The 27,458-nt window shown below is 35.9% G+C and overlaps 1 protein-coding gene across 6 annotated transcripts in view; it reads left to right on the forward strand.

Annotated features, from left to right (window-relative positions):
- The window catches only part of LOC112980274 (cotranscriptional regulator ARB2A homolog), a 275,231-nt gene that overhangs the window by 16,933 nt on the left and 230,840 nt on the right, over window positions 1–27,458 (forward strand). For 4 of the 6 annotated variants that reach the window (XM_064499853.1, XM_064499856.1, XM_064499851.1 and 1 more), the window contains exons 2-4: window positions 5,586–5,709; window positions 9,003–9,104; window positions 11,680–11,780. In XM_064499853.1, coding sequence (XP_064355923.1) covers window positions 5,604–5,709; window positions 9,003–9,104; window positions 11,680–11,780 — 309 coding nt within the window. In that variant the 5' untranslated portion in view covers window positions 5,586–5,603. Of the gene's footprint in view, window positions 1–5,585; window positions 5,710–9,002; window positions 9,105–10,400; window positions 10,660–11,679; window positions 11,781–27,458 lie in introns of those variants that run through there. The other 2 variants (XM_064499852.1, XM_064499854.1) reach the window with 2 other exon arrangements.

A 27,458-nucleotide genomic window follows, 5' to 3' on the forward strand; every position in this document is an offset into this window, starting at 1 on the left:
TCTATTAATAGTCTCCGAGTTTTTCTGTGTTCGGAGGCCTTTTCCTCTCCCAGTTAAACCATGGGATTGGCTTGAGAGAAGATGACATTAAAAAAGAGATTAAAAAAATCTGGCATTTTTCTGTAACTCCTTAGTATGTACAAAGATGAGCCTGTTGAGAGTCAGTGTTCTCCACCTTATCCTTCAAGCCAGAATCCTGTTGAGTTAAAACAGATAGTCTAGTGCAGTCATTCTAAAAGCTCATCAAAAACAGTTTTTATAGACCATCACAGGGCAATTTCAGCTATATTATCAAGTAATATTGTGCTAAAATGACTTATTCTTGTGATGTATACTGTGACAAAATATGGTTGTGTAATTAAAGACCATTTTACACAAAACTGTGTTCACCTGAATTAATACTTATTACTTAGCATTTCTTTTTGTCCTTATGACTTAATATGTAGTCCCATGCACTAACTGAACAACACAATCCAAATCTTGCAATGAATATAGCATTATTGAATGTTATAAGAGCTTTTTTACAAGGCTTTAATTGTAAGGTATAAGTTCTTTATAAACATTAATTAATTTATTTTCCCCAACACCTACTATGCATGGAGTATTCTTTCTGGCCTTTTGGAGGAAGACTAAGGTGTGGTGAAATTAATGTCCTAGTCATCAATGTACCCCAATCTTGGGGTACTGAACTTGAAAGACCTGTGGATGGTTCTTCAAAGACTTTCTTAAAACAGGGATCCAGTGGTCTGTAGTTCTGAGTGCTGAAATTGAAGCTGAATGCCTAGAAAATGGGGAGTGTACAGAAAGAGGTTACCTGAGAACATTTTGTTCTATAGGACTTGGTCGGGTCCCATACGAACACGCAAATTCTTGCAGTGGGGAGAGTTCTCCCACGTACTGTTCTCCCACTTTCACTGCAGGATCCCTTTTTCTCTCCCTGAAGTTGCTTGCCTGATTCACTAGATACTACCCAGCTGCCTCAATAGAAGAAGTAGGGTTCTTAATAGATAAACCTCATATTTAGGAGAATCTGTTATGCATTCAAAGCTATTGCTACTGCAGAAAAATTCTTAGGAGATCATTTTGAACCTCAGATGTTCATTTGATTAGCACATCAGTGTAAACCTCTCAGAGGCTGCGTTGAGGTTGTACTGTCTATTTTTACATTCCTTTAACATATTTATTTGATCATGTGTACAGGCATGTGTTTATGGAGGTCATTTCCAGCATTTCAAAAACGTTAAACAGAAATAATTAAAATTTCAGCACGTGGAATCATGGTGACTCTGCCCTGTGTAAACAACATTTGCTGACAAAGTTGGGATGCTAATGCCCGTAGCTCAGAGTCCTGCTTCTTGAGTGTAAGGGCTGAATAACATTAGAAGGTAACTGCTGTGCTGTGGTCATGTACTTCATCAGTAAGTTCTGCCACCATTTGGTAGGAAGCAAAGATGTACTGGGATTCAGGGACATTGAGATCTTTGCCAATTTGTTTGCCAGTTCTAGTGGTTAAATATCCTGTTCTCCTAGCATTTATTCTTCCCCTCCTGTGCTTCTACCACTCTCTTTTTGAGATTGTCTAGAGGTAAATAGGTCTTGAGGCAAATAGGTATATTTTCTGGAATAAATCTTAATAAATCTATACTAAATATGTGCAAAAAACAATTTTCACCTGAACCGATCTGGGCAGGCTTTAAGGGGAACAACGGGAGAGGACATGCACTGTATGCTAAGCTGATCCTCTGGCTACCTTTCTGATGTCTGCAGCTTGGAGATGCTACAGCCGCTCATTAACATTAGCAAAACTGAACAGAAGATACATAGTCTCTGAACCTTCTTCTTAAAAAAGTGGACATTTTAGCTGAACTTTTTCAAAACCTTCAGTCTAAAGCAGACTGGATATAATTGGCATTAATAGCTGAAGTTTGATAAAGCTATCAGCAGTTGGAAGTAGGGTCTTATAAGTGAAGGAAAGTATAACCTTAACAGAAATAGTTTTTACTGATGTCATCTGTAGTACCCTATAAGCATGAATAGATAAAAATCTAATTAGGCAGAAAATAATACAAAGATTAAAGGCTTATTTTTTGGGTTTTGGTTTGTCTGAGCCAATCCAGAGGGGGATTGCAATAATTGCAATTATTTATGGCCTTTATTTGGAATATTTGCACAATATAACATTGACTTAATTCCAGCAATTGCTAATGTAGAACAAAATCATATGCTAAAATTTCTGGTACTTTTCTAGCTGCATTTATACAGTGAAGAGTAATTGAAGTCTCTGTAGAGATCAGTGTATCTGTGCATTTGTTTCAGTTGAAATATATGGTAGGGTGTCTAGTTTGATTTGCAGACTAGCACCATTATACAGTAGCAAGCCCTGTGGCCCAAACTTCAGGTACCAGTCTACAAACAAGAACATGAAATATGTATGCATGTTCCCTTAAGTGTGTAAAAGCCTGGGTTTGGGTGTTTTTTTTTTTTTTTTTTTGTTTGCTTTTTAGTTTAAATGACGATATCTTTGTGAACCCACTGTTCTGCAGTTGTATTAATGGGGATATGGAGCAAATGCAGTTCTCTTTGTCCTATGTTTTTGATAAACTAAAACATTTATTAGTAGCAGTGAAATCATGAAATCAAAGTGTTTCTGATACTGAATTATTTTCAGTACTGCTGGGCACTGAGGTTGCAGAGGCACAGAATACACATAAGATGTTTTTTGATAGCATATCTTAGATCTGCATAGGAAAGCGAGATTCATACAAAAAATATAACTTTCCGTGTAAACAAACATGCTTACTTGAAATGTTTCTGCAGGTGAAATAGTAACTGTTGTTTTTTTCAGAATGTGTGCTTGCCATAGGTAATGGAAAAACAATCACAGAAACCTTTTTTACAAAGACTTATATAAGTAATTGTACAGAAGAACACATTTAAAATTATCTGAATATTTATTGTGAAAAATTTGAAGATGAGTATTTGTGAAATACGGAGAGTGGTCAATGTACGGAATTCAGGATCACCAGGGCTTGAAACTGAAGCCTAGAATAAACTGCAATTCCTACTTTTGCCTATAAGTAACCATTCAGAGAGCTTTATAATTTCCCCACTGTTCATTTCTGCACCATCAAACTCTAGTTGATTCAATGTCTGTTTGTCAAAAAAAGGAAATCCAACCCTTTCGTCCAATTTCTTGTATTCGTCATTTAAACAAGTATCAATGAAGGATTCAACAAAATGCTGTGTTCAGACAAACAGTACAGAAAATACTGTGTGCTTATTTCATCCTCATTCTAATATCAAGTCCTCCCTCCAGTGGCTGCTGTTACAGTTTTTTACTTTTTCAGAAAGAACAGGAAATTTTCTCTCTTAAAGCCAGATTTGGGGTTGAGGTGGTGATGTTTGTGTCTTTTTGCACTTCTAGCGAAGCAGGTGAACCTCTAAGCTATCTACTGTTTCCTCAGTGGCGAGGTCTTCATCCGATAAATGAACCCAGGCACCCACTGTAGGAGCAAAATGCCAGGAGTTGTCTCCTTGACTTCAGTGTTAAATACAGCATTGTTGCGCTGTTGGTCAGTGTATTGGTTAATGTGTGTGGGGGGGGATAAATTCATTAACGTGGATCTGTGTTGAGATAAATTTTGTATTTCTTTCCTTGCACTATAACAAGCCTTTGAGCACCTGTATGTAATTTGTAACCATGTTAACTATATTTGGATAGGAATTTTCAGGTGTTGGGTAGGGAAGATGAATTGTATGACTAAAATATTTCTCACCTGAGCTACCACTGTGAGTTTGTAGTAGCACTTCTAGAAATTCTAACCTTGGTGGGTTTCTTTGATTTTTTTATTTTTTTTTTTTTAATGCTTTCCTGAAATTTACATGTTGTGTTGTAAATGTACATCCTGATGAAGGACAGGATTTTATATCTGGTGATCTTTTGTCTGTGAACTATTTGAAAGTATCTCAGAAAAACGTTTTGTAAATGCCATGCATGTGAATTGACATTTGAGTCATTTTAATATTTATATCAAGTAGGTTACATGCTAGAAAATACTAAAACATCTCTGGTTTTGTTATTTTTGTTGATTACACTTATTATGAGTGCTAGTAAGATTGAAGTATTGGCTAAAACATGTATGTTGTAACTGAATCATGTTGAATTGCACCATGATTTAAAAGGTGCACAGTCTGAGTAGCAGTTTCAGAGGAAAGAGGAGATGTCCTGGTGCAATCGTATCTGAGACTTTTGACAGAGTACTGTCATTTCCCATCAGCTTAATCTGAACAGCTTTCTGCACAAGAGCAAAGGAAGGTGTCAGGGTTTCCCCTGGGTCAATCCCCTATATGATGGATTTTTGGGCTGTCTTGAAACCCAAGTTTTAAGAATTTTTTTTTCTCCCTTTAGTTACTCTCAACTCCTCAAATTGCTATGTGTATTTTTTTAATTGAGAATAATATTTCATAAGTTTTCTCTAAAGGAAATACAGAATAATCACCCACCATATCTTTATCATGCTTTATTTCTTTTTTTTCTTTTTTTAATTTTTTCCTCTGTTATAATGGTTACTTAAAAGAAACTGGTGGTTCTTTCTTACAGTTGTAAATCTCAGAGAGCCAGCAGTTGGGTAAAGTGGATCCTGTCGCTCTTTGTTCGGAAGCTGCAAATTGCTTCTGAGATACAGTTCATGCAGACTCATCCAGGATAAAATATATTGGGTAGAAGAATAAAATAAGTTGATAGTGACTGACAGATAAAACAAAGAACCAAAAAAGATGAAGGGAAAAAGGAATCAAGGCATAGAAGTCTTTTTATTGAGGAGGAAGAAGTGGTGATTGTCATAGGGTACTTTGCTCCCTTGGTGTCGGATTTGAGATGAAAGAGATTGCAGACTAGGATGTACGGGCTGCCTTCTACGCAACAGGAAAAATTTAGAAATATATTTTGCATGTGGATTCCCACCTTGATATATCGAGGGTTCTATATAGCTGGACATCAGTCTGCTCTTTAAAATTTCAGCACAGATAATGGTTTAAACCAATTTGTTCTATGCAGTTTTACTAAAACCTTAAACTGTATGATACAGTAAGAATAATAAGTGGAGTTAAGTGAAGAAGAAAAAAAAATTGTAGAGATTGTGGAAGTTCTGTCGATCATGTTTTGGGTATGTCTTCTGCTTTGGACTTACAAGTGTGCTGCTTCTCCAAAAGGCTTATTATTTACTGGTCTTACTTGAGAATGGCAAATAGGAACATCAATTAGATAGAAGTTTGCTAGGTTTGGGAAGAAGCTAGTCTTCATTCTTGTGAACTTGAATCTTTGACCAAACCTTATAGAGGAATGTGTGTTATACTTTGTTGCAAAACTTCTTAACTCATCATGGTGTGATGGGACCTTAGCATGTTCAATGTAAGTTTTGAAGAAGGAAAAAGTCGATTTTAATTTTTGTATCATAGGGATTTATCATAATCTTTCTGGGAAGTTTTGATTTTGAAACAAGTTCTATTTTTGTGATATATGCAGTAACAAGTGACTTTTGAAGTAGAAGAATTTTGCCTAATTCCGAACTCCTGTTCATTTTCAGATCATCCTTTGAAGATTGATGTATATTTACTTCAGTGCTTTAATTTTGTTAACAGTTTGGGTAAGGATGGCTCAGCTCCAGCAAGGAGGCCCAGATGAAAAAGAAAAGACTACTGCATTAAAGGGTATGAGTCTTTTTGCCTTCTTATTACATAGATGAGACATTTCAGAATCAATTATTAAAATTAAGAAATGGAAACTAGTTTGATATAAATATGGATTAGAATCTGAGAGTTACAATACTGGAAGAGACTATTAGTCTTTAGTGCTTTTTGTCTAATAGTGACCATTATCAATAGTTTCATAAGACAATATAAAAAATACAATCTGCAATGAGGAGTAACAGAATAAGAAATCCACTAATTTTATAATTTTCATAATTATCCTTTGAAAAAAGTTGACTGGTGCTTTTGTATTTTTAGTTTCTGGGAGGTAGCATTTCAGTTTTGTGCCACTTATGTTTTCTTTTTTTGTAACCAAATTACAGCTTTTAAAAATCTTTTTCACTGTAGAATGTTAGTGGGAAAAGTATTTTCATGACATTGATTTCCATGTTGGTTTTCTAAAGTTTTCTGGTTTATTTTATGTTAGAAAAAATAACAGGACCTAAGTGATTTAGTATAATCATTTTCTTCAGGAAAAAAAAAATGAAGTGACATCTTATAGGTAGTAGTTTTCAAGTTTGGAAGTATATGGAGCTGGCTGGACCTACAAGTAAGCTAACCAAACATTGAATTTAAAGTGCTTGCATCAGACATTTACTCTCTAAATTATCTTTCAGAAGAGAGGAAAAAAATACACCTTCAAACTCTAATGTAAAAATTGGATTTCTACAAATATATTAGTTGAAAAATATCTTTTGTTATATAGTGTTGATAGATGCTGTTTTTCCACTTAAAATTGTGTATTTCTGAAAGGCTTGGTGAAAATCCATGTGGTGCTTTTTTCAAACATTGCATTACTAATTTTGTCAATATATTTTCTGGAAATTATACTTCATGTATGGGAAAATAAAACTCCATTTTAAACTTGGCAATCCTTTAGGATTAGTGCCCAAGAAATATTGCAAATAACGAAAATTTCATGTGAGGATGTGATTATCTTCAGTTGATCTGGTGAACTCTTATTAAGCTATAGAAAGTCTTTTGCAAGTTACTCAATTTTGAGCTCTGTTGAACCAGCATGGAATTGAGTTTGAGATTCTAAGATCTTAGGTGAGAATGATGGACAAGATCTTACAAGAATCTCAAAGTTATAAGAACACTTTAGCTAATTTTAACTTGAAAAATTACACGGAAAGAAAGTGTCTGGTTAGGTAGTTGAAACAGGTCAGTTGTGGTTTTATTGAGTGACTCTCATTGTAGTTGTGCATCATAAGAAGCTAGCTTTACATACTCAGGATAGGTTTAATATGTATTTCATATAGTGTTGTCCTTGCTACTCAGAAGATAGATATTTTACTGTATGGCAACTGACACTCTTGTGTAGTAAATGCATTTCCACATAGGTCACAGTAAGAAGACATGAAAACTGTAGTGAAATTAAATTCTAGGGGAGAAATGGCTGGAGTCCCTTTACTAAGGAGAGAGAGCAGTGTCGAAGACTGTTTTGCTACCTTGATGTTGTGACAGTAGAGAGAAAGAAAGTGTATGCCTGTTACATCCTGTTGCCAAAAACTTGTTTGACAGAGATCTTTTCTTTCATCTCTGTCATTCTATCATTTGGCTGAGGACCAAAGCAGCTCCCCCCAAACTTTCAAGGGGTAATACACAAGCACAATTATAAGCTTGCTTATGTGAACTGAATGTCAGGGGACTTGCTATTAAATAGATTTGATGTAAAAGTGAGCACCCCTGAGAAAGCCACATTTAGAAATCTCCTAATTGTATCCAGTGGTTGTATAGCTATTTAGATATCACAGAGATGCTTGGATACCATGATATGGGTTGGAGAGACATTGAATTTGAGTGACCATACAAGATGGTCTTTGGTCATCCAGCATTACTGAGTGGAATGGCTTAGGAAAGGAGCAGCTGCAGACAGTGAATCATATGGATGCTGGAGTGAATGGCAGATGAACCTGAAGTGTTATAAAAGAGCAAGCCAAGGAATTGTCAAGAGTGTTGAAGCTAATTACATTTTAAACATTGCAGAAATTTTGGAGGATTAGCGTCCCAGTGTTCAGCTTAGGCAACTTGGGTAGTTCATAAGCTGGTCACTGACAATAAGACTAAGCAAAAGTGTAATAATAGAAAACTTATTTAAATAACTATCTTAGTTAAAGGATGAAAGAGTAGTTAGTGCCAAACATTGCCAGTTTAAAGAAAATGGGCCTTTTAAAGCTGTTTTTGTTCCTTTGAGTCACAAATATGGATGGCAGAGGTAGTAAAGTAATATACTTAGAATTTTTAAGGCAGTGTGGTAATACATATCTGGATTTATAAACAATAGTAGTACAAGACCAATGTAGCACTCCTTAATTGAATTATAATGTTTTGTGGTCTTCAAATTCATCTTCAGGGAAGTAGTAAAATGTATTTCAGTGGAATGCTGCTTAATCATTTTGTGATGAATCTTTATTAATAATGTTGTTTTTAATATTTAGAAAATATGATAAAATGATAGCATCAGGTTTTGTTGGTGATAAGTAATGAAAAGAGGACAAATTTGTATGCTGTGATCTGGGTGTACAGTGATTGTGTTGTAGTTGTAAGCGAAACGTGTACTTATATGCTTGCATCTGGTTAAATGTAAATCCTTAAATCTAGGAATAAAGAATGCAGGATGAACTTATGTTAGTGAACTTACATTAATGTATGCAGGCTGTACTAGGGTATACCATCTCAGAAAATAGGAAGTCTTAAAAGGATATGGGTATCATAGCTTATAATAAAATGAATGGCAGTTTTCTGTAAGTTGAGAATTATTAAGGAGGGGGAACAGCTCGGTCTATTTGGGTATCAAAGGGAAAGGTTAAGGAGTGTTGTGATCGTGGCTTGTAAATGCCTGTGAGATAACATGTATTGGATAACCTGAGGTATTTAGACAGGCAAACAAGAATGTATCAATGACTTGATCCTGAAGCTAGATAAATTCACATTAACAGCATGATGCGTACTAGAAACTAGATGCATGTTTATAACATTGAGGGTTATAATCACTGAAACAAATTACGATGGTTTTGGTGGCTTCTCTGTCCCTGGACGCTTTTTGATCAGCATTAGAGATAGATAAATAAATAAGAAGATATGCTGAAGTTCAAATGCAGTTATTAAACCTGATAAGGTTTTGCATGAGGCAGGCCAGTGTTTACTATTAGTAGATTGTCTTTCTGCCCTTAGGATCTAGATAGTGATAATAGTGAAATAAACCAGCCATACCATGGAATGTGTCGTTTTTCTTTTCTTTCCTTTTTTAGATCTCTTGTCTAGAATAGACTTGGATGAACTGATGAAAAAAGATGAGCCACCGCTTGAATTCCCTGATACTCTGGAAGGATTTGAGTATGGTTTTAATGAAAGTGAGTTGTATATGCTTTGTAAAGACTGTACTTAGAATAATGTTAAGAGGTTATCAGAACTTTGACTATACCTTATAAATCCTTATTAGAATTTCACAGTTTTCCGTTAAGAATAAAATTACAAGCCTTAGTGTAATAGACTTAAAAATCTAAGTAATCATTTTTTTATTTCATAAAATTGTCAAAAAAATTCCTCTTTATATGGCAATGTAGGTTTATACTGTATGTACTTTTAGAGAGTCTTCAGCTTGTTTTCTTTTACAGAAGTTAAATAAAAGTAAGGGTTTTTTTTGTAGCATTAAAAAGTAAGATTAAAGAGTGGTCACTCGTGTAAGTAACATTTTATTTAGTGACTTATTTTTATTTATACAAAAGCAATTATTATTCAGATAATAGTTTATTGCAGCAATTTCATTAATACCAGTAGGAAAACACCTATATTCCATTTATATTGATGAAAACATGAGCAATGTGATATACTTTTACTCTTCTAGTATAGATCACGGTTTTGCATTACAGCTAAGTTTTTGTAATGACTACAAGTCATGCCAGCTAGCTTAATGTATGTATTAAATGAGTTAGTAGTATTTATAATTTCCAGCGCATACATTTTAAAATACAACAGAGGGAAAAAAGCTTCCAAGCTAAAGTAATATCAGACTCCAGGAAATGGCTTTTTCAAGATTGTCTGAAACCTGTAGGACAAATGGGGACATTTACAATCCTACTTCTTTGCAGTGCCTGTTCTGTGAACAGAGGAACTTTAGTTTCTAAATCTGCCTGTCTTACATCTTCCACTTTTAAAGAAAAAAAGAGCTTTCCTTTAAATGATAGTCATTTATGCAACACTTAGCTTTTTAATACCCTGATGGCTTTCACAGGAAGGTACTTAGAGACTAAAAGTGTCATGAAAGTGATGCTCTTTCTTTGATGGGAGGGGTTCAGCTCTGTCACTTTTCAGCTCCTTATTTTTAGATCTGCACAGTGTCTACTGTCTTCCTTACTGACTTCAGAGTTAATAGTTCATATGTGGTTGATAAAAAGGGCTGAAATTTGAATTTTGGGGAATGATGTTTTAGAATGATGTTACTGAATATTCCATCACTAACCTCACAGGCTGAGTGATTTCCATAGAATGTAGCAAAACCTACTACCTAAGCTACTGGCCAGTATGCTGCCAGAGGTCTGCATTTTGTTTTTGTATGTTTAATTCAAATGTACTATCCTGCATTGTTTTGTCATAATCATAGTTTTTTTAAGATGGATAAGTAAGAAAGATTTTTATCTGATTTAAAGAATCTAAGAAGACAAGGGTACCAGAAAGCCAAGAAAGTCTTGGAAATAAACCAGATACTTGCTCCAATGTCCTTATGGAGAGAACAACTTCATCTACTATAGGATGGCATACTTGAAGAGTAACTAGCTGAGAAGGAACAGCTAAGTGTAGAGTATGATGAAACTGTGAGAAGAAGGATATTGGGACCTGAGATAGGGATGAGATTGGGGAGAAATATTCCTCTGGAGGCTAATAGCTGGAAAATACACTGGCAACGAGGTAAGGCAGGTCTGGAAAAAAAATCTCAACTATGCATATTTGTAGGCAGAAATGCTTGAGATACCATCTCTCAAATATTAAATTTCAGACATCAAGAATTTTCAAAATATAAAAGTCCTGAAAAGATGTGAACTGAGTTAGCAATTTACTTATTTTGCTGAGAAACATTTCTTTTGTAATGTGGACATTTCAGCTTTCTAGGATATGCTTGTATATACCTATTTTTAATGTTTCTGTGATTTACTACAACTTTGAATTGCTTTGAGATCATAACTTCTGTTTTGTTTTATAAGCTGAAATATTACTGGTAAGATACCCATTTCCTGCAGTTTGCTTCCTTGCTATTTTATTCTTGCTATTTTAACCCAATCCATATCTTCAATCCTGGTTGAATTTGCTACTAAACTTGTGCAGTAAACGAAGAAAATTGCATAAGGTTGCATTGGAATGCATAAGAATGGGGTTTTGCTTCTAATCAGCATTCTGCTTTCTTCTACCGCTATAATCTCCTTGAATACTGAATCTAAGAGCTTTTATTTGATTGCATTGTGCTGGGAGCTGAGATTTTTACCTTAGACGTGGACGTATTTTTTTCAAATTAACCCGAAATGTTTTTTCTGAATAGACTAATTTTGAAGAAAACTAAGTTTCCTCTCCCTCTAGCTTCTGGCTCAATTTCTACTCACATTTCTCTACAAATGTAGCTGGCTGTGAAGATAAGGTAATGAGTAGCTAGAACTTGATCACCTCACTGTTTTCTTGCAAAACAGCTTAACATTTGATACCAGGATGTAATATCAGTATCATTACTTACGTTATGTGTAATCTTGCAATACATATCGTTGAGGTGGAATTGCTGTTGTGATACAATTGTTTTCATTTAAAATACTATAATCAAAATAGGCAAGGGAATGATAACAGCCTAATTTTTAGACTTTTTTCTAAATTTTCAACAGTAAGCTGTATCTTACTTTTAATGAAGAAATGTATGAAAATGTAATCATATTGTTTCTTTTACAGAAGGGCAGCTAAGACATATAAAAACTGGGGAGCCATTTGTTTTTAATTATCGTGAAGATTTGCATAGATGGAACCAAAAGCGCTATGAAGCTCTTGGAGAGGTATGTGAATTGAGCATGTGTGTGCATACATATGTATTACTGTACTGTGTCTTTTTGTGTTCCTCTGTGAAAATTATACATTTGTGTATTTTAAGAAAGATTTTAGTGAGGCTACAGTCATATAACAAAAGGTATTTCAGGTTTTGTTGCATGGTAATGCTCCAACAGTAATTTACATTATTTGCTGTATAGTTTAGAATGAGATTTAGACTACGTTTTGACTTTCTTCTGTGTTTAAAATAGTAGTAAATGTCAGGTAGACTACACAAATCAGAAAAATTCTGCTGTGTAGTATTTCCTGTAACTTTCTTATCCTCAAGGCTAAGCAATGGGTACAGAACTTCCGTGGAGTTTTACTTTCTAGCTAAAGACACATATATTGGCTGGTCTCACTGATTTCTCCTCATGTCTCCAGTGGATAACAGGAGCAATTAGACTGATAATTAGATATTTGGTGATTGCTTAGATATTTGAATGCTACTGGTATTTCCTTTGACTTTCTGTAGAGATACGATGTAGTGACTACTGAATATATTGTTCGTCTTCTGTGTGAAAATGACTCAAATTTCAGTGCCATGCTTTTTTGTAACAGTTTTTGTAGAGCATTGACTTGACAAAAAGAGAGGAGTATCATCTCAGTGAATGCAAAAATGCGTGTGCTTCCATCTTCATTGCAGTGTCATAACCTCCCCTGCCCAACAGAAGGAGCAGTCTGAGCACACTGACCTCTGGAGCTATTAGTGCTGCTAAAGTCACAGTGGCCTTTGGAGGCCCATGAAAGGGGGTGTACAGTTCAGTGCACAAAGGAGAGCCTTTTTCCCAGGGATGTTGCCCTGTGGTTTCTGTTTGGAAACATTGTGGCACATCATTCCAGAAACCCTTGCAACTGCCTTTGCCTCATGGCTTGTCTTCTTTCATTAGCGTTATTTTTTTAGTAAGGATTAAACACATTGTTTGATTGACTTCATTCCCCACTTCCTATTTCTCTTAAGGTTACTTTAGGCTAGTCAGAGATGTGTTTGATGCATGTATTAGACCTTTAATCTTTTAAATTTTCCTTTCTACTAAAGACTAAAAGAAAATTAAATGTCCAAAACAAAAGCCAATCAAACTGTTTCAAAGTAAACAGTATAAAACATCTCTAATGAATTTCTTGGATGGGTAAATAAGAATATACTTAAATTTATTACCAAATGGCTGTCAATAGTTGCTGATGGTGCCAAGAGTGTATCTTTTGAAGCTGAAGGAATATATAATTACCTGATCTTTTCTGGTTATAACAGGATGGTCTCTGGGAACTTACATAGGTATTGAGCATGCAGCATCAAGAGAAGAGTGGACAGCACAAGTCTATATCTGATTGACTGAATAACACAAATAGCACTCCATTCTCTCTTGAGCCCTAATAGTTGAAAGAAGCCTGATCTGAGAATTCCCTTAAACATGAGTTTGGATATCAGGATGAGTTAAGTGTAAGTAGGAGGGATAGAAATTTCCTTCTGTGGAGAGGAATAGACTGGAAGAAGAAAGAATGATGGGAGGTTCACACGTGCACATTTCGATGCTATGCACTTCAGTACTGCAAAGACTGAAGTGCCATATTCTTACATATAAAAATCCCCACTGAAATAGACATGCTCTTCTCTGTTATGTTGCAAAGAATTTCTGTTCTTTAAGAATAATTTGTCAAATATTCCACATTCTTAGATAAACCATAGTGGATTTTCAGTCTTGCAGGTTTTACTTTTTTGTCCAGGTGATGTGTAAATCCACTGCATCTACCAGGGATAACATGAATTAGTCTGTCTCCCACGTTCTTGCTACGGCTCCTCAAGAGGCTTTGAGATGGAAGCAGCCTTTCTGTGCGTCTGTGGTGAAAAGCTGATACTGACCCTGCAGGGCCTCTGAGGGGTGATGCGGTGCTCTGTGGCTGGTTCAGTCCCACCGTTTCCAGAAGGGCATGACTCTGCCATTGTAATGGATACAGTGGAGCTACTGCAGCTATAAAGCACTGCTTTGTCCTGCCAAAGCTTTGTTGTTGGGTATTTAAGAACCTTCCTTCTTACTTCCTCGTCCTCCTGCTCATCCCTTTAAGGAGCTTAGAATAACTTGGCAGGGTAGGAGAGGGTAGGAGCAGTGACTGCTTCTCACATCCTTCCCTCTCAACTGCATGTGTTTCCAAAACAGGGCACGTGCTATGGCCAAAGCTATTGTATTGTCTAGTTACCTGGTACTGTATTACACATTTCTTCCAGCAGAACACAAATTGGCACCTATTCCGTGGTCTGTGTGTGCAGACATTTGCATATGTCTGTATTGTTTGAATAGCCCCATTTTCCAAATATAATTGTGTGCTGCCCAAATCCTTTAAAAATTCATATGTCTCCATGTGGGCTGATATACTGCCGCACCTTCAGGTAGGTGTTTGACAACATCATCAAGTTCTTCATTCTGTGCGTCTGAGCTGTGACTGCCACATTTTCAGCCTGTATAATATGAAACACTTTTTGAGATTTCACTCAGTCAGGGGGTGGGGTATGTTCACAGATTGGGTGCCTGACATCTGTGATCTGTCATGTGCATTTTGCCTTACTTATAGTCACTCTTCTGGTTCCAGTTTGAGTGATCTTTGAAAATACACATTGTTTATATTAGTAGATAAAAGACAAGGAAGGTTTGAGGTCAGGATTCCGACAGAGGGTGAATTTTTCTAAGTTGTTTATTGTTTTTGTGTTTCCAGACAGAAAAGAGACTCACCTGTGTTTTCATCTACTATCTTTGCTAGGCATCTGATATTACACAGTTCTTTCAACAGGCCACAAATTGATACATGTTCCACAGTCCTATGTTTGGCACAGAATGAGTTTAGGGGACACCGATGGACAAGGCCCTTCGTTTGGGCAATGATCTATCATTTATTTACATAGACAAGACTACTTCTTGTGCCATAGATTGGTGGATCATTTATGTAGATGTCAAATAGTATTCAAGAAATACATTACCCTCTCATTAGACATTTTGTAGTCTAGGGTGAGCTGCGTTCAACAAACTGTGATAGCCAAAGTAGTAGTAGCTCATATAATTCATAAGATGACATAATAAAATGTTGCCTTAGGTCTTTGGCTTTGAGTCATCGTTGTCTGGCTTTAGGAGTGCTCTGATATGTGTTTGTGGACTTCTTATGTAGCTAAACATATAGTGAGAAGATGAAGTAGCTAGACTTGTATCATTGGTCCAAAGGTTTTATAGTTTCAGTGTGGCCATTGTTTCCAAAGTTAGTTCAGTTGTTATAGGCTGACTCTCTAATTTTAAAGGGGATTTACCTATCCTGCCTGAGGCAGTTTTTCATTGAGCATAGACATTACAGGCTGCTTTTAATGCATTTTACCGATTTTAAGGAATGGATGCACTTCCTGGCCTGGTTGTAGCGTTGTTCTCTCTTTCTTGGAGCACTAATGAGTTTCCCTTTGGTAATCCTTGATTTTTTGCGGTTAAAAGTGATGAATACGCTATCTATGGAGTTCTGCCATGACTCTGACTGACTGGAAATTGATTCTTCACAAATTGCAACAGTTCGTCCATGTCTACACTTCTTACATCTCTTTATGCTTCATTCATTGATCCGTCATTTCAGGTGCATGATTTGTTCTGCAGCCTCTTGAAATGTATTCCTAGTAGACAATTTAGTGAACTGTACGTAATTTTCTGATTCTAGTTCAGTCATTGCTATTGTGGCACTGAACTCTGTAGAGAGTCATCTCCATTTATTTCTTAAAATTAAAATGGCAACAGAAGTGCACAGGATGTGGTGTTACAGCTGTTTCTAACTGTCTGCTAATTCATATTGCAAGTTCAAAGCAGGACTGAGAACAACTTAGTGACGACAGTCCAGTTGTTGCAGACACACCACTCTGGTTCAAGATTGAATTCTGAGTTACGGAGATTTGGATTCTGAATTAGACTCTAGATCTCCTTGCACTTCAACTAGATGTCGGTATTCACTGTTTATACTGCAGTTTGATTCGATATTATGGCTATTAAAATTGTCAAGTCAACTTCAGTCCCTGCTTGATCATGACTTCAAAATTAGCTGTTATCCATTGTTGGGATTTCACCTTGCATTTTGCCAGTCATATCAGTTGTGCTGATGAAGAGATTTCATTTGAGAAAGATTATGTTGATATTCTGCTTCCATGGCCTTAGCATCAAATGGCTGTTAAGTGTTTATCCTTCTGCCTGTCTCTTTTAGCTGTAGCACTGGGTATTTATAATTTGGTGATTGCTTGGAGGCCATTTAACATTTGCACACCTGTTTTGTCAGTGCTGTCTCTAATGAAGAATCTTTTATGTGTACTGGCAGCTTCCTTGACTACCCATGTCTTTCAAGGAGTCAAAAAGGACTTGTAAATACATGGATTATGGTGTGGACCATGGCACGAATGTCTCTGCTGTGGTTCTATTGAAGGACTGTTATATGCCATCTCTTGTAATTGCTGCCTTTCTGATCTGTGGAAGTGTATAAGCAGATGAATTGTGGTTATTTTTTTATAGTTACCACACCATAGCACAAAAAAATACCTTATATTTATGTAGAACAGATATGGAAAACAAAGCAATAGAATGTTAAAGTCAAAAATTTCTTATGTGTTTCCTGTATGGTAAGGTACAGTTAATTTTATATTATCAGAGAAATATTGACCCACCAAATAAAATGCTTTAAAGTATGTGCATAATTTTAGGTCCAGCACATCATAAAGCAGATTAACCATCAAGGTTAATATTTATGTGTGAAAAAATAAGGATGTGGAATTATGACAATGACAGCCCATAATTAAGATTGCTAAGGAGTAAAATTTTTTTTTGTTTTGTTTTTTCTCCAGATTCCCTTTAAGTTAAAGAACAGCTTGGTCTCAACATAATTTAAAAAATAAGCTTTCACCTGCTACTAATTTCCTCCTTGGTTGCAAAGAGCATTATTTGTTTGGATGACTGATAGAAAGAAGCTATTTACATAGCACAAATGAAAGCATAGAGCAGCAGAAGAGGACATGTAAGTTAATGAAGAAGGAAGCATTAAGTAGTCTGCATTTGAAAGGGTAGCTTCTTACATGAATAACCCAAAATCTGATGATAGGCTGCACGTGCACCTGATAGTACTTAAGGTCCAATCTTGCAGCCAAAGCTCATGTGAATAAACTCAATAGGTCTGATCTTGTGAATAAGGGCTGCAGGATCAAGTTCCAAATAAAATTTGCAGATGATTAGTAGAAATCCTTACACTTAGTTTCAGTTTCTTTGCACAGTTTATCACTAAACATTCCACATTTTCTCTGACTAGCGAGACTTTAATATAATAAATTATGTGCTGCATGCTGTGAATTAAGCAAAATTACATTGTGTATCTTGACTTACTACTATCTGCTGTTTAGTAATTGGTAGGAAAAAATTATTTTATGGAGAGGATGAAATAAATTGATAGTGATATAATATGTGGGGTGATTCATGCTTGTTTGCTTTCATGGGATGTCTAATCCACCCCCCAGTTGGCTAGGACCAGTGAAGAGATTAATGAGTTCACAGCAATTAGATTCCAAATACTTAACAAGTGTCTGAGCATGTGTGAACTGATTTTTTTCAGTGTCTTGTATCACAGTCAAGTAAGGGTAAACTTTCATGGGGAAAGTAAAAATCCTCACTGAGTATCTAACATAGACCCTTCCTAACTTTAAGTCCTGCCTTGAAGGTAGGGTGAAAGCCTCTTATTGAAATGAAGTATTTTTCCTTACCCTTATTTCTGAACATGGCTGAATCACCTTGTGGATGGTCTCCTTTGGTAGCAATGTGATAGTGCTATTTTTGTGCCTGTCATGCCCCACCTACTAGTGAAAGTTGCAGAATTTTTTGCTGTAACAAAATTTTACAATAGAGTAAATATCAGAAAGATAATTAAATTGTACAGTTTGGGCAAAAATAGGCAGTTGAGCAGAAGAGAGAGACTCTACAAGTTCCTTAGAGTAAAGTTGTAGTGTGATCTTATATCTTATTAGACACAGAAGAATCCACATAGATTAGAGGCTTTTCAAATGCAACCAAGGAAGAGCTTCAATAAGAACTTTCACTTTCTGGACACCAAGATAAATTATAAATGCAATTCTTTAGGGAATCGTACCTTATTGGTTACATATCATACCTTACTTGTTACAGGGTTTTTTGATACTACCTTGCTTATTTTCAATTCATGACAGATAAGTGTGAAACAGAAACACGATACAGAAAATTTTAGTTGGACTACATAACACTAAACACCTGAGAGTGGGGCAGGAGACTGAAAATGTTGGACCAATTTCTCTCTAATGGTTGTTGCTTGGCCATATGTAATTACATGTTTCAGGAAGGTTCAAATTATTTTACTTCACTCTTATTTCCAAACAAATGCACTTGATAACAGAAAGCAAATGCTAGTACAGGCAGAGCACAGAAAATCTAAACGATGCTTTTTAGTGTCTTTATAATCTTAGAAAGATTTCAGTTCTTAACAATCCATTTATCTTGACCATTGCTTTTGGTGAGTGAAGATGGACAGACAGTTTAGCAAGGATTGAAGACTACTTACTATTAAGGAAATACAAATTTAAATATGAATCTTTGTTGCATGCAGTATACTCATTTGCATATGCTAAATCCGCTTTCAAAATCTGCTGTTTGTGAAGACTTTTTACTGGAATGATTATATCAGATGTGCTTCAGTGAACTCTTCTAGTTTGTAGGCAGCAATTGGCAGTAGGTTGGTTCATCACAGTAACATGACAGTACTCGAAAGGTTCAGAGATAGTTTCATAATTATTGTTAGCATGATTCTTGAAAGAAATGATGAGCATCTCATAAACCCAGATGGGAATTTGTTATATTGTTGATAAATGTGTTGATAAATGTGTTTTACATTTTTAAATTGATAAACAGTGAAAAGCAGAAAAGATACAATAAGGCAGATGGTTGTTTATAAAGCACTTGCAAGTTGCTGCAATTTGAAGAATGGTACTAATTGTTAAAAAGAAGACAAAAATTGGAGTGGGGGGAGTGTTTCAATGAGTTAATCATGAGCTTTTTAAAAATAAAACCTTCAGCAGCTTTAGTTCAATTAGAACCATTCTTGCCATCCTGGGTTTATATGCAAAAGTTTAAACTATGAGTTCTTAATAAACTTTTGTACCAACCATTCTTCTGTAGCTGAAATTAAAAACACTAGCAACCCACCTTTTATCTAAATGTATCCATGCCCTTCTTTCTTCTTTTTCTTGTGACAAAAAGAAATACGATTTATTGCACAGTGAAATAATATTGAATTATCATTGGTCTTATTAATCATTCCTGCTTCAAAACAATACAGCTTATCACACCCCATCTACCATATTGAATAGTGAACTCCAGAATCAACAGAGTTTGCAGCAAGGAGGCAAGAAGGGATATAGTTTGTTTACTTTTCATTAAAGGAGTGGTGAAAAAGAAATTTATTTTTTGGCAAGTAGAAGAGTAAAAAGAATTACGTAAAAGTTGTCCTTAGGCAGGATACAAATACGTATTCTTGATGAAACCAGTTGGTTCATCTTTGCCTTGTACATATTCAGTTCTTGTTTGCATCAATGATATTAAAAGTTTTGTGGAAAAAAAAGTGTTTTTATAGTATTTCAGCAGGAGTTTTTTGGAAACGAAAGATATGCAAATATCTGCCTTCATCAAGTAGCTCTTTTAAAATTTGTTTATTTTACCTCAGTTGCAGATCTCCAGAAGATTTACAGTTTTCTTTCGCAGGATTTTCAGCTTCTCAAGATGAAGAATTTAACACTTTCTGTGTCTTCGACAAGAGACCCATATCTTTGAGTTTTCTGGGAATATTTTGATTAAAATTCAGCAGAAGAGGGATACTTTTAATAAAGCTGTATCAGCTGTGTCAGTGCTTAATAGGGATAATTTGGAAGGAAAAAATCAATTATAAATCAATAGAGCGTTGTATTTCTCTATATGCAAACAACCTAAAATTACTTTAAGATGCTCCAGCTGCTCAATTCATATTAACTCAATCACAACTGAAAGTCGGTATCAGTTTTCTTCTGTTGATCTCAGCAGCAGAAATACCCACTCTGTGCCTGAGGCTGTTAGCTGCAGTTTTGGCTATTCAGGAAGATCAGTTCGCTAGGTCGGTTACTTAGGGTTATGCAGGTTTAACATCTAGTTACCTATCTTAACTCTTTCACTTTTATGTCTGCAACAGTGGGAAAGCCTTGTTCTCCTCTACAAATATTGTCAGTTCCTGCTTTCATTCAAGGGCTCCAGATTTGCCTCTTGCACTTTTCAGGAAGTTGCACCTTTTAACTTGTTGCAGTCTCTCTGCCAGATCTTCCAGTTCCTCTGCTACAAAGCCCAGCATCTGTTTTTTGTTGTTGTTGTTGTTGGAAGTTTGGTCAGACGCATGATGAATTTATTCAAATAAGAGATGGGGAATTCCTTTGACTTCATTATTCCCTTTTTTTTTTTTTTTTTTTAACTTTACCTTAACAGCGATTTCCTTTACTTTCTTGTTTTCTTCGAAGCTTCCATGGTATGTCCAGCTTAGCTCAATGACTACAAGATTTGCTGTGATGTACTCTGTTGGAGTAGCAGTTCTGTTTTGGAGAAAAGGTAAAGAAGCAAGAGATCTCCTACTGCTGAACTTGGACAGAAGCTCAGTTTTTGATACTTTTCCTACATATCCTACTCCTTTACTTCTTTTCTCTACCCTGCTGGTTACCCACTGCTGTTGGGTGATATCCTGAGTATGTTGTTGGTAATGAGATATGAAAGACTTTTGTGGAGGAAAACAAGGAATTTTTCTCTTTTTCAGTGAATTAACTATGGGGAAGTGCAGATGTTTTTGCATCCACCCCAGCAGCTGTAAGTTATATAGGTATGATGCTAATTTTGTACTCTTTCACTGTTGAGCTGTCATACAGTAACAGAGTTTGGGAAAAGTATGTTAAAATAAGTAAGCTTAATGAAAAGAAGAATCATTTAGAACACAGAGTCTTTTAAATTCTGAAATTAATTTTTAATACATTGTTTTTAATTCCTATTTTTGCTGTTGATAGAATCTTTTCAGCTTCTGTCCTGATCTCCAGTACATAGGGTTCCTTTGTAGTTCTTTTTTCTTAGATAAAGACTGATGTGTATGCATCCTGATCGTCTTTAATGCACATGAGAGTTGCACGCAAAAGTCCAAATAGATGTAAAATATGTATTTGAAAGCATTTCTGTTAATGTGTAGGACCTGAACAGGTTTTTAGACATGTTTTCTGACATTAGGACATGTACCTTTCTCATTTGCTGATAAGAATTTTGATTCAGCAGACTAATGCTAATGTTAGGCAAAAGAGAAGAGTCGCAAATGTAAGAAAACACGGTTGTGTGTCCACTGCAAACTGCAGTTCTTGACAAGACAGCATTTTAGATATTGCATGTAGTTTTGGTTCCAGGATGTTGGTTAGAAAAATGCAAAATATGGAAAATCAAAACTGAAAGAAATACAGTAAAAAATGGAGGTTAAGAATTTTATTTTCATATAATATTCATATAACAGGCATAAAGGGAATGTCACTGTAGTTGGTTGCTCCAGCTGGTACCAGTATAAACAAGAGAAGGAAATTACTCATAGTTTCTGAAGGCTGTAGGCAGGCAAAAGCTTAAAGCAGAAGAAAAAAAGTTTAGGACATGCAACTAGAAGACGTACTCCAAGAATAAATATATAATGAAAATACTGGGAAAGCGTGAAGCATTCTTACTGCCTGATTATCACGGTTTGCTACTTGTTCTAGAATTTGCATAGTTTCTTCTATGCCACTAAATATACAGAGATTGTTCCTTACAGTTGATCCCAGCTTTTCCAAAAATACATTCACGTTTTTGTTTTTTGTTCTGAATCAACTTTTTGTTCTGCCGTACTTGGTATTTTGGAAATGTGCATCAGGTCGCAGTAAGTGAATGTTCCTTTATTGCTAACTTAGATTTAGAACTTAATCCTGAATTTTCAAACAAATTTTGTACCGTGTACTAGTTAAAAAGCTGTGTGAAAGCAGGTAGCAAAGGAGGGGGGAGATAGTGCTTAAATAGCTCTCAGTGTAGATAAAAATAATGAAAATCTAGGATAGGAATTCTTTTTGTTGAGGCGGAATGAAGTATCCAAGATGTCAGGAGAGAATGCCGATAGCTGCATCAGCTCTTTACTTTTTTTTTTCCTCCTGCTTTAGAACTTCATAGATGTTTAATGGATTCATTGAGGGAAGGAATCAGCATTTTTTTGCAGAACAGACATGCTTTTCAAAGTAGTCAAACTGTTCACTGGAAAATAGTACCCTACATACCCAGCACTCAAGAGGTTCAAAACGCAACTCCTTTAGCGTGTGTACACATACATATGTCGATATTCTGTGAAAGCAGCCACCCTCAAACTTGGCACATGTTAAAGAAGTGAATGGCTAGAATATCATTTAAATAAGTGGCAAAGATATAATGGAAGGCAAGAATTCTTTTGCAGTATTTCAGTGGTTTGATGTTTCATTCAATGGTAAGTTGGGACAACAGTCAGTGTAATAAGTGCACCTTTTGGAGGTTTTTGCCAGGGCAGTGACAAATGATTGCTAAGTATTACGTACATTACTAAAATATAAGTGTAGTAAATATCGCATGTACCGTCTTCCTGAACCAAATCCAAAAGGACAGATGCAAGTCTCTGTGATACGTACAAAATGTGTGGGCAAGACTGATCATTATGATCCATATATGCTTGTGCTTGTGAAACTCATGCTGGCGTGCACTATTATAGTGATGGCTGAGGACCATATTTTTCCCTTCCAGATATCCATGTGGGCACAGCACTTACTATCTCAGCAAAGGTCTGCAAGAACTTACCTTATGGCTAAACCTGTTAATGAGAGAAAGGGGTAATGTCTTTTTCCATATACTTCTTTATGAATCTTATGAGAGAGATCTTTGTGAGGAATGGACAAATCCACTTGGTGTATCTTTAGAGGGAAAGAATGCTCTGCCCAATCAGTCAAAAATTGTACATGCTAGAGTTGATGACTATTAGATTATCTGGTGGCTTTTCTGCCTTTCTTCTGAAAAACAGTAATACAAATTCTAATAGATAATACTCAGAAATGAACTGTGTCAACAAACAGGAAACTCAGTGTCTCTCACTAACGAAGAAGCCATTTATATTTGGAAGTAGTATAGGTATCTCAGGTAAGTTTACTGATGGTACTGGTTATTATCTTAGAATAATTTAAGTTGCATCTCTGGTGATTCTGTGGTCAACTCCATTGCTCAGAGCAGGGCTAGCTTCCAAGTTAGAGCAGGCTGATCAATAAAATGATGCAAATTGCTTTGTAGCAGGAACATTCTAACCATGGGTGGCTGCTACAGAGATCTGTCTTCACATGCTGGTGGTGGAGCTTTCTGGTAGAGAAGAGACCACAGATAAAATTTGCTCCTGTCAGGTGTGAGAAAACCGATTACATCAGATGGAGTGTGATAGGCGAATATGGCTGCCAAGCAGACTTAAGGGAGAAAATGTGCTAGTTTCCAACTTTTATAAGTCTCAGATGTAACAATTCACTGACTTTTTGTCAAATACAATATCAAAACTGATGACAGCTTTGTAAGGAGCACTACAAATCTTATGCAACTGTTCCACTTATCCTTCAGGAAGTTCATGATTGTAAGACTTATAATAGGAATATGACATACACTCAAAGAAGAAAGAATAGTTACTTGCTGTATAGCAGCCACGGTTCTTTCAGGTGCTACTGTCTGTATGGATCCTACAATGTACCCTCAAAATCCTGTGCTGTTTGAGTTTTGAGTGTGTGTTGCCTTGAAGCAACAATATTAGGAGTGTGTGTGCTATCAGGTTAGTTTCTATTAGACAGGAAGAGAAACAGATTATATGACAACATGAGTGAGCTTGGGCCTATAGTTGCCAGCCAGGAATAGAGCTCTAGCCTGTCCTGCATTTCAATCTACTGTTCAGTTCACTGTGTCACAGCTCTTCTCACTTCACTGTTCTGGGGATACTGGAGAATACTGGAAGCTAATTTGCTAGGGACAAAGTAAGGATTAATCATGGTGTAAGAACTCTAGTCAGTAATTCTGATGTCAGCATTACTCAGTGCTCTTGGTCACAGTCGTGTCTAATAAGCAAAAATATTTCCAAGTGTATATTGTTCTAGGTTGATAAAATTCAAGTAATTTTGAGAACAGATGCATTGAAATCAGCTTATGGAAATGATCAGGGCGCATATTGAGTTGCAAATATGTGGCTTCACAAGTTCGATCAGTTCTACATCAATAAGCTAAAATTCCAAAATAATAAAATATATCATTAATATTTCTTTCTGGAACAAATTTTTATTTATACAAATACACTATCTTTGGAAGAATTCCACCCTAAATCTGTAAGATGATGTTTGTTGATCTTTGTCTAAGAAAAATTTGTTTTCAGTTCCAAGACTATCCAAGAATTTAAAAATACCTATTCTTCCACTGTCTTTTACAAAGACAGGCTCCTTGGTGAGTTACTCACTATAATCTTCTTGTGTTTATAAGTTTCTTTTAGGCTTACCTTTCCACCTCCACAGGAAGCCAGTTGAAGATACTGTTAGATACATTAGAAAGCAGAATTCACTTGGCTGCAGTATTAAACAACCTACTATTAATTTTTGACATAAAAATAGCCCATAACCCCAGAAATAATACGGGTAATGTGAACAGAAATGAAATAAATTATAAGGTGAGTGCAAGTGGGAAGTGAAGGCTGACGCATATTTTTAATACTTTTTTTTTTAGATTTTTTCTTTTTTGACAGATCATATTCAGTAACAGGATAGGTCCTATCCCATATTGCGGTAATGTAATTTCAGGCTGATGTCCCACATTCAGGAATGCATACGTTCTTGATTCTTCGGTACAATTCATAACTTTAGGAATACTGTGTTGGGAAAACAGCAAGAGCAGGACGAGCCACTGTATTTGTTTCCCTTCAACCCAGCCAAAACCAGAGTATTTGGCTGACTATCCAAAGGAGCAGCAGTAATTTTTTCCAGCACCAGTGGAGGCATTTTGCTGTTTAAAAAAAAAAAGCTTCCATTTCATTAGTCCAAGAAAAGGCTTGGCCTCTGCTATCATTTAGTGGATAAAAATGAGGTTCTCATTACAAACTGTAAGTTATTGTCTGCCTGTGCCTGCTGTTGCTCGTGAATTGCTACTGTTTCTGTCAGCAGCTCCTGGTGCCTCTGCAGCAGCTGCATGCACGCGGCAAGCTCCACGTCCTCCTGAGCACAGAAGCACTCTGCGAGAGCAACCTCCCAAGCTTGCCGCACGCAGCTCAAGTGCAGCAGAACCTGCTGTTGCTTATATTACAGTAGTGCCCAGGAGCTCAACCACATTAGGGTCACCATATGAACAATGGCAAAAAGATAGTCCCAGCCTAACAAGCTTACTTTGTAGTTTGTAAAAGAGACAGGTGGAAAAGGAGAAGCATGGAGAACAAGATTTTAGGAGAACTGTAGATGATAATACAACAACTAGTCACTTGTCACCTTGCCTCCTGACAAACTCTGTAGTTGCTTGCTGGGCTGCACAGAACTCTCAAGCAAGCAACTGTGCTATAATTATAATAAATTACACACAAGCATGCTTCTCACTGTTTCTGATGTCCATTATCTGTATCTATATGAATAAAATTGCCTATTTAATGCTTTTATGAAATATTATTAAAAACTTCAAAAACTAGAGGTTGGGAAGAAGTTCCTCATCAGACAAGATTATTACATCTTTGTTCAGAAGGAATTGTCATTACTTCTTTGATATGTTTGTTACTGATAACCATTTATTGTCTGGAATGTTAGAGGATATGAACCACTAGTCTAATCAAGCATATGTTGATATCTTCCTCAAACAAAAGTGCAACGGATCCTGTCAGGCAAACTTTTACTGGGTAACTGACAAACACCAAGGGCCAAATCCTGGTCACATTATTTATAAATGTATTTTCTCATTAAGAGTGTTCCATAACTTCACAGACTTTTTAGAAATAATGACTTAATTGGCTGGATGTGCTCAGTATTGTATTGTTGTAATAAAAAATTCACATAAGAGCCTGCTAAACACAACACCCCATTTTACAAGAAGTTTTTTTTCCTGAGAACATCTGTATTCAGTAGAAGGTCAAACAAATTAATATTTGATGTTTGTATAAAATGACAGATTGTTATGATCCTTCTTAATTGGTGTTGTGTTATACTGAAAGCTCATGATACACTTTTTTGTGTAATTGGACTTTCTCTTGCTGGTTGTACTCAGAAACATATGTTTCTTGTCCAAAAAAAGTATGTAAGTAAAATTCATTAAAACACAGTAAATCATTTATAGTGTACAGAACTCCATTATTAACTATTTTTTTCCTCTTGTCCTGATACTTTTGCCTATATAGCATGATGGGAAGTACTCTACTGATATGTTGTCTTTTGAAGTCTTAACGTAGCAAATGTTAGTAGGTGTACATGCAGTATGGTTTGACTATGCGAGTTCCTCGGTCATAATTTCTTAGGAAGAGAGGTTACCATATGCTTTTTGGACACCATCAAGATAAATATTCTTGATCTACTAACAATATTCTTAAATATACCCATCCTGAAATAATTGAAATACTATGGGCTATTAAGTTTATTTTATAAACCTCCTCTACCAATGATAGTTCCTCCTTGTAGCATTGTTTAAAAACAAAGCAGAAAAAGCACTCAAATTAATGTTTCCAAATTTGATTTAATTAAAATGTTTTGAATGATAACGTATTTTGTTAAGTTAAATGGTTTCAGGTATTTTATATGAGAGTAAAATGAAAGGATTTTGAAGCACATTTCCTTACCTCTTGGTTGAAAGTTCTGCTGTTATTCGCAGTACCTGGAGTTTTTGTAGTTTGCTCTCCCTTTGAGTTTGCCCGCCAGCAGAACCCAAGGATATGTTTAGACAGGCTCAATCATGTGGTATAGAAAAATGAAACCTTTTCTTGAGAAATAATGAGAAAAAAGTGTAGAAAAAGGTTCATCAATGTCCAAGGTGTTTTCTCAGCCTTCAGCCTGATATCCCCAGAAGAGACAGTGCCCTCAGGGCAGGTTTTTCTTTTCTTAAGGGAAAGTTTTGTTCAGAGTGCTAGGTATCATGACCATAGACTAGAAAGCAGAAAAAAAGCTAGCCCACTCTCTCAGAAGTTAACTGGTGGCTTTTGTCAGTTACTCAAAGCTGGTGAGAGTCCCAGATATCCTCCTTAACTATGCGAGGAGTGAATGGTCCCTTTGCACTCTGGTTGGTAATTACTCCACCTAGTAAAAAGAAGTGTAAGTATTATTTAACAGGAAAAATATAAGCGTTTGCTATTTGTGTTTCTGAGGGTATCAACTATTATTTGTACCAAGAAAAGAAAAAAAGAACTGCTGCTTATGGCCAGTGCCATGTCCTTTTTCACTCAAATTATGTAAATCCAATTTGTCTTGACCCACAGCTGTTCTGGAGCATTATGGCAGAATGGTTAAGACATCTTGCTGTGGAAAGAAGGTGTTAATTTGAGTTCTGCTCTGGATTTACATAAAA

Source organism: Dromaius novaehollandiae, chromosome W (genome assembly GCF_036370855.1).
Source record: "Dromaius novaehollandiae isolate bDroNov1 chromosome W, bDroNov1.hap1, whole genome shotgun sequence".
Lineage (NCBI taxonomy): Eukaryota > Metazoa > Chordata > Aves > Casuariiformes > Dromaiidae > Dromaius > Dromaius novaehollandiae.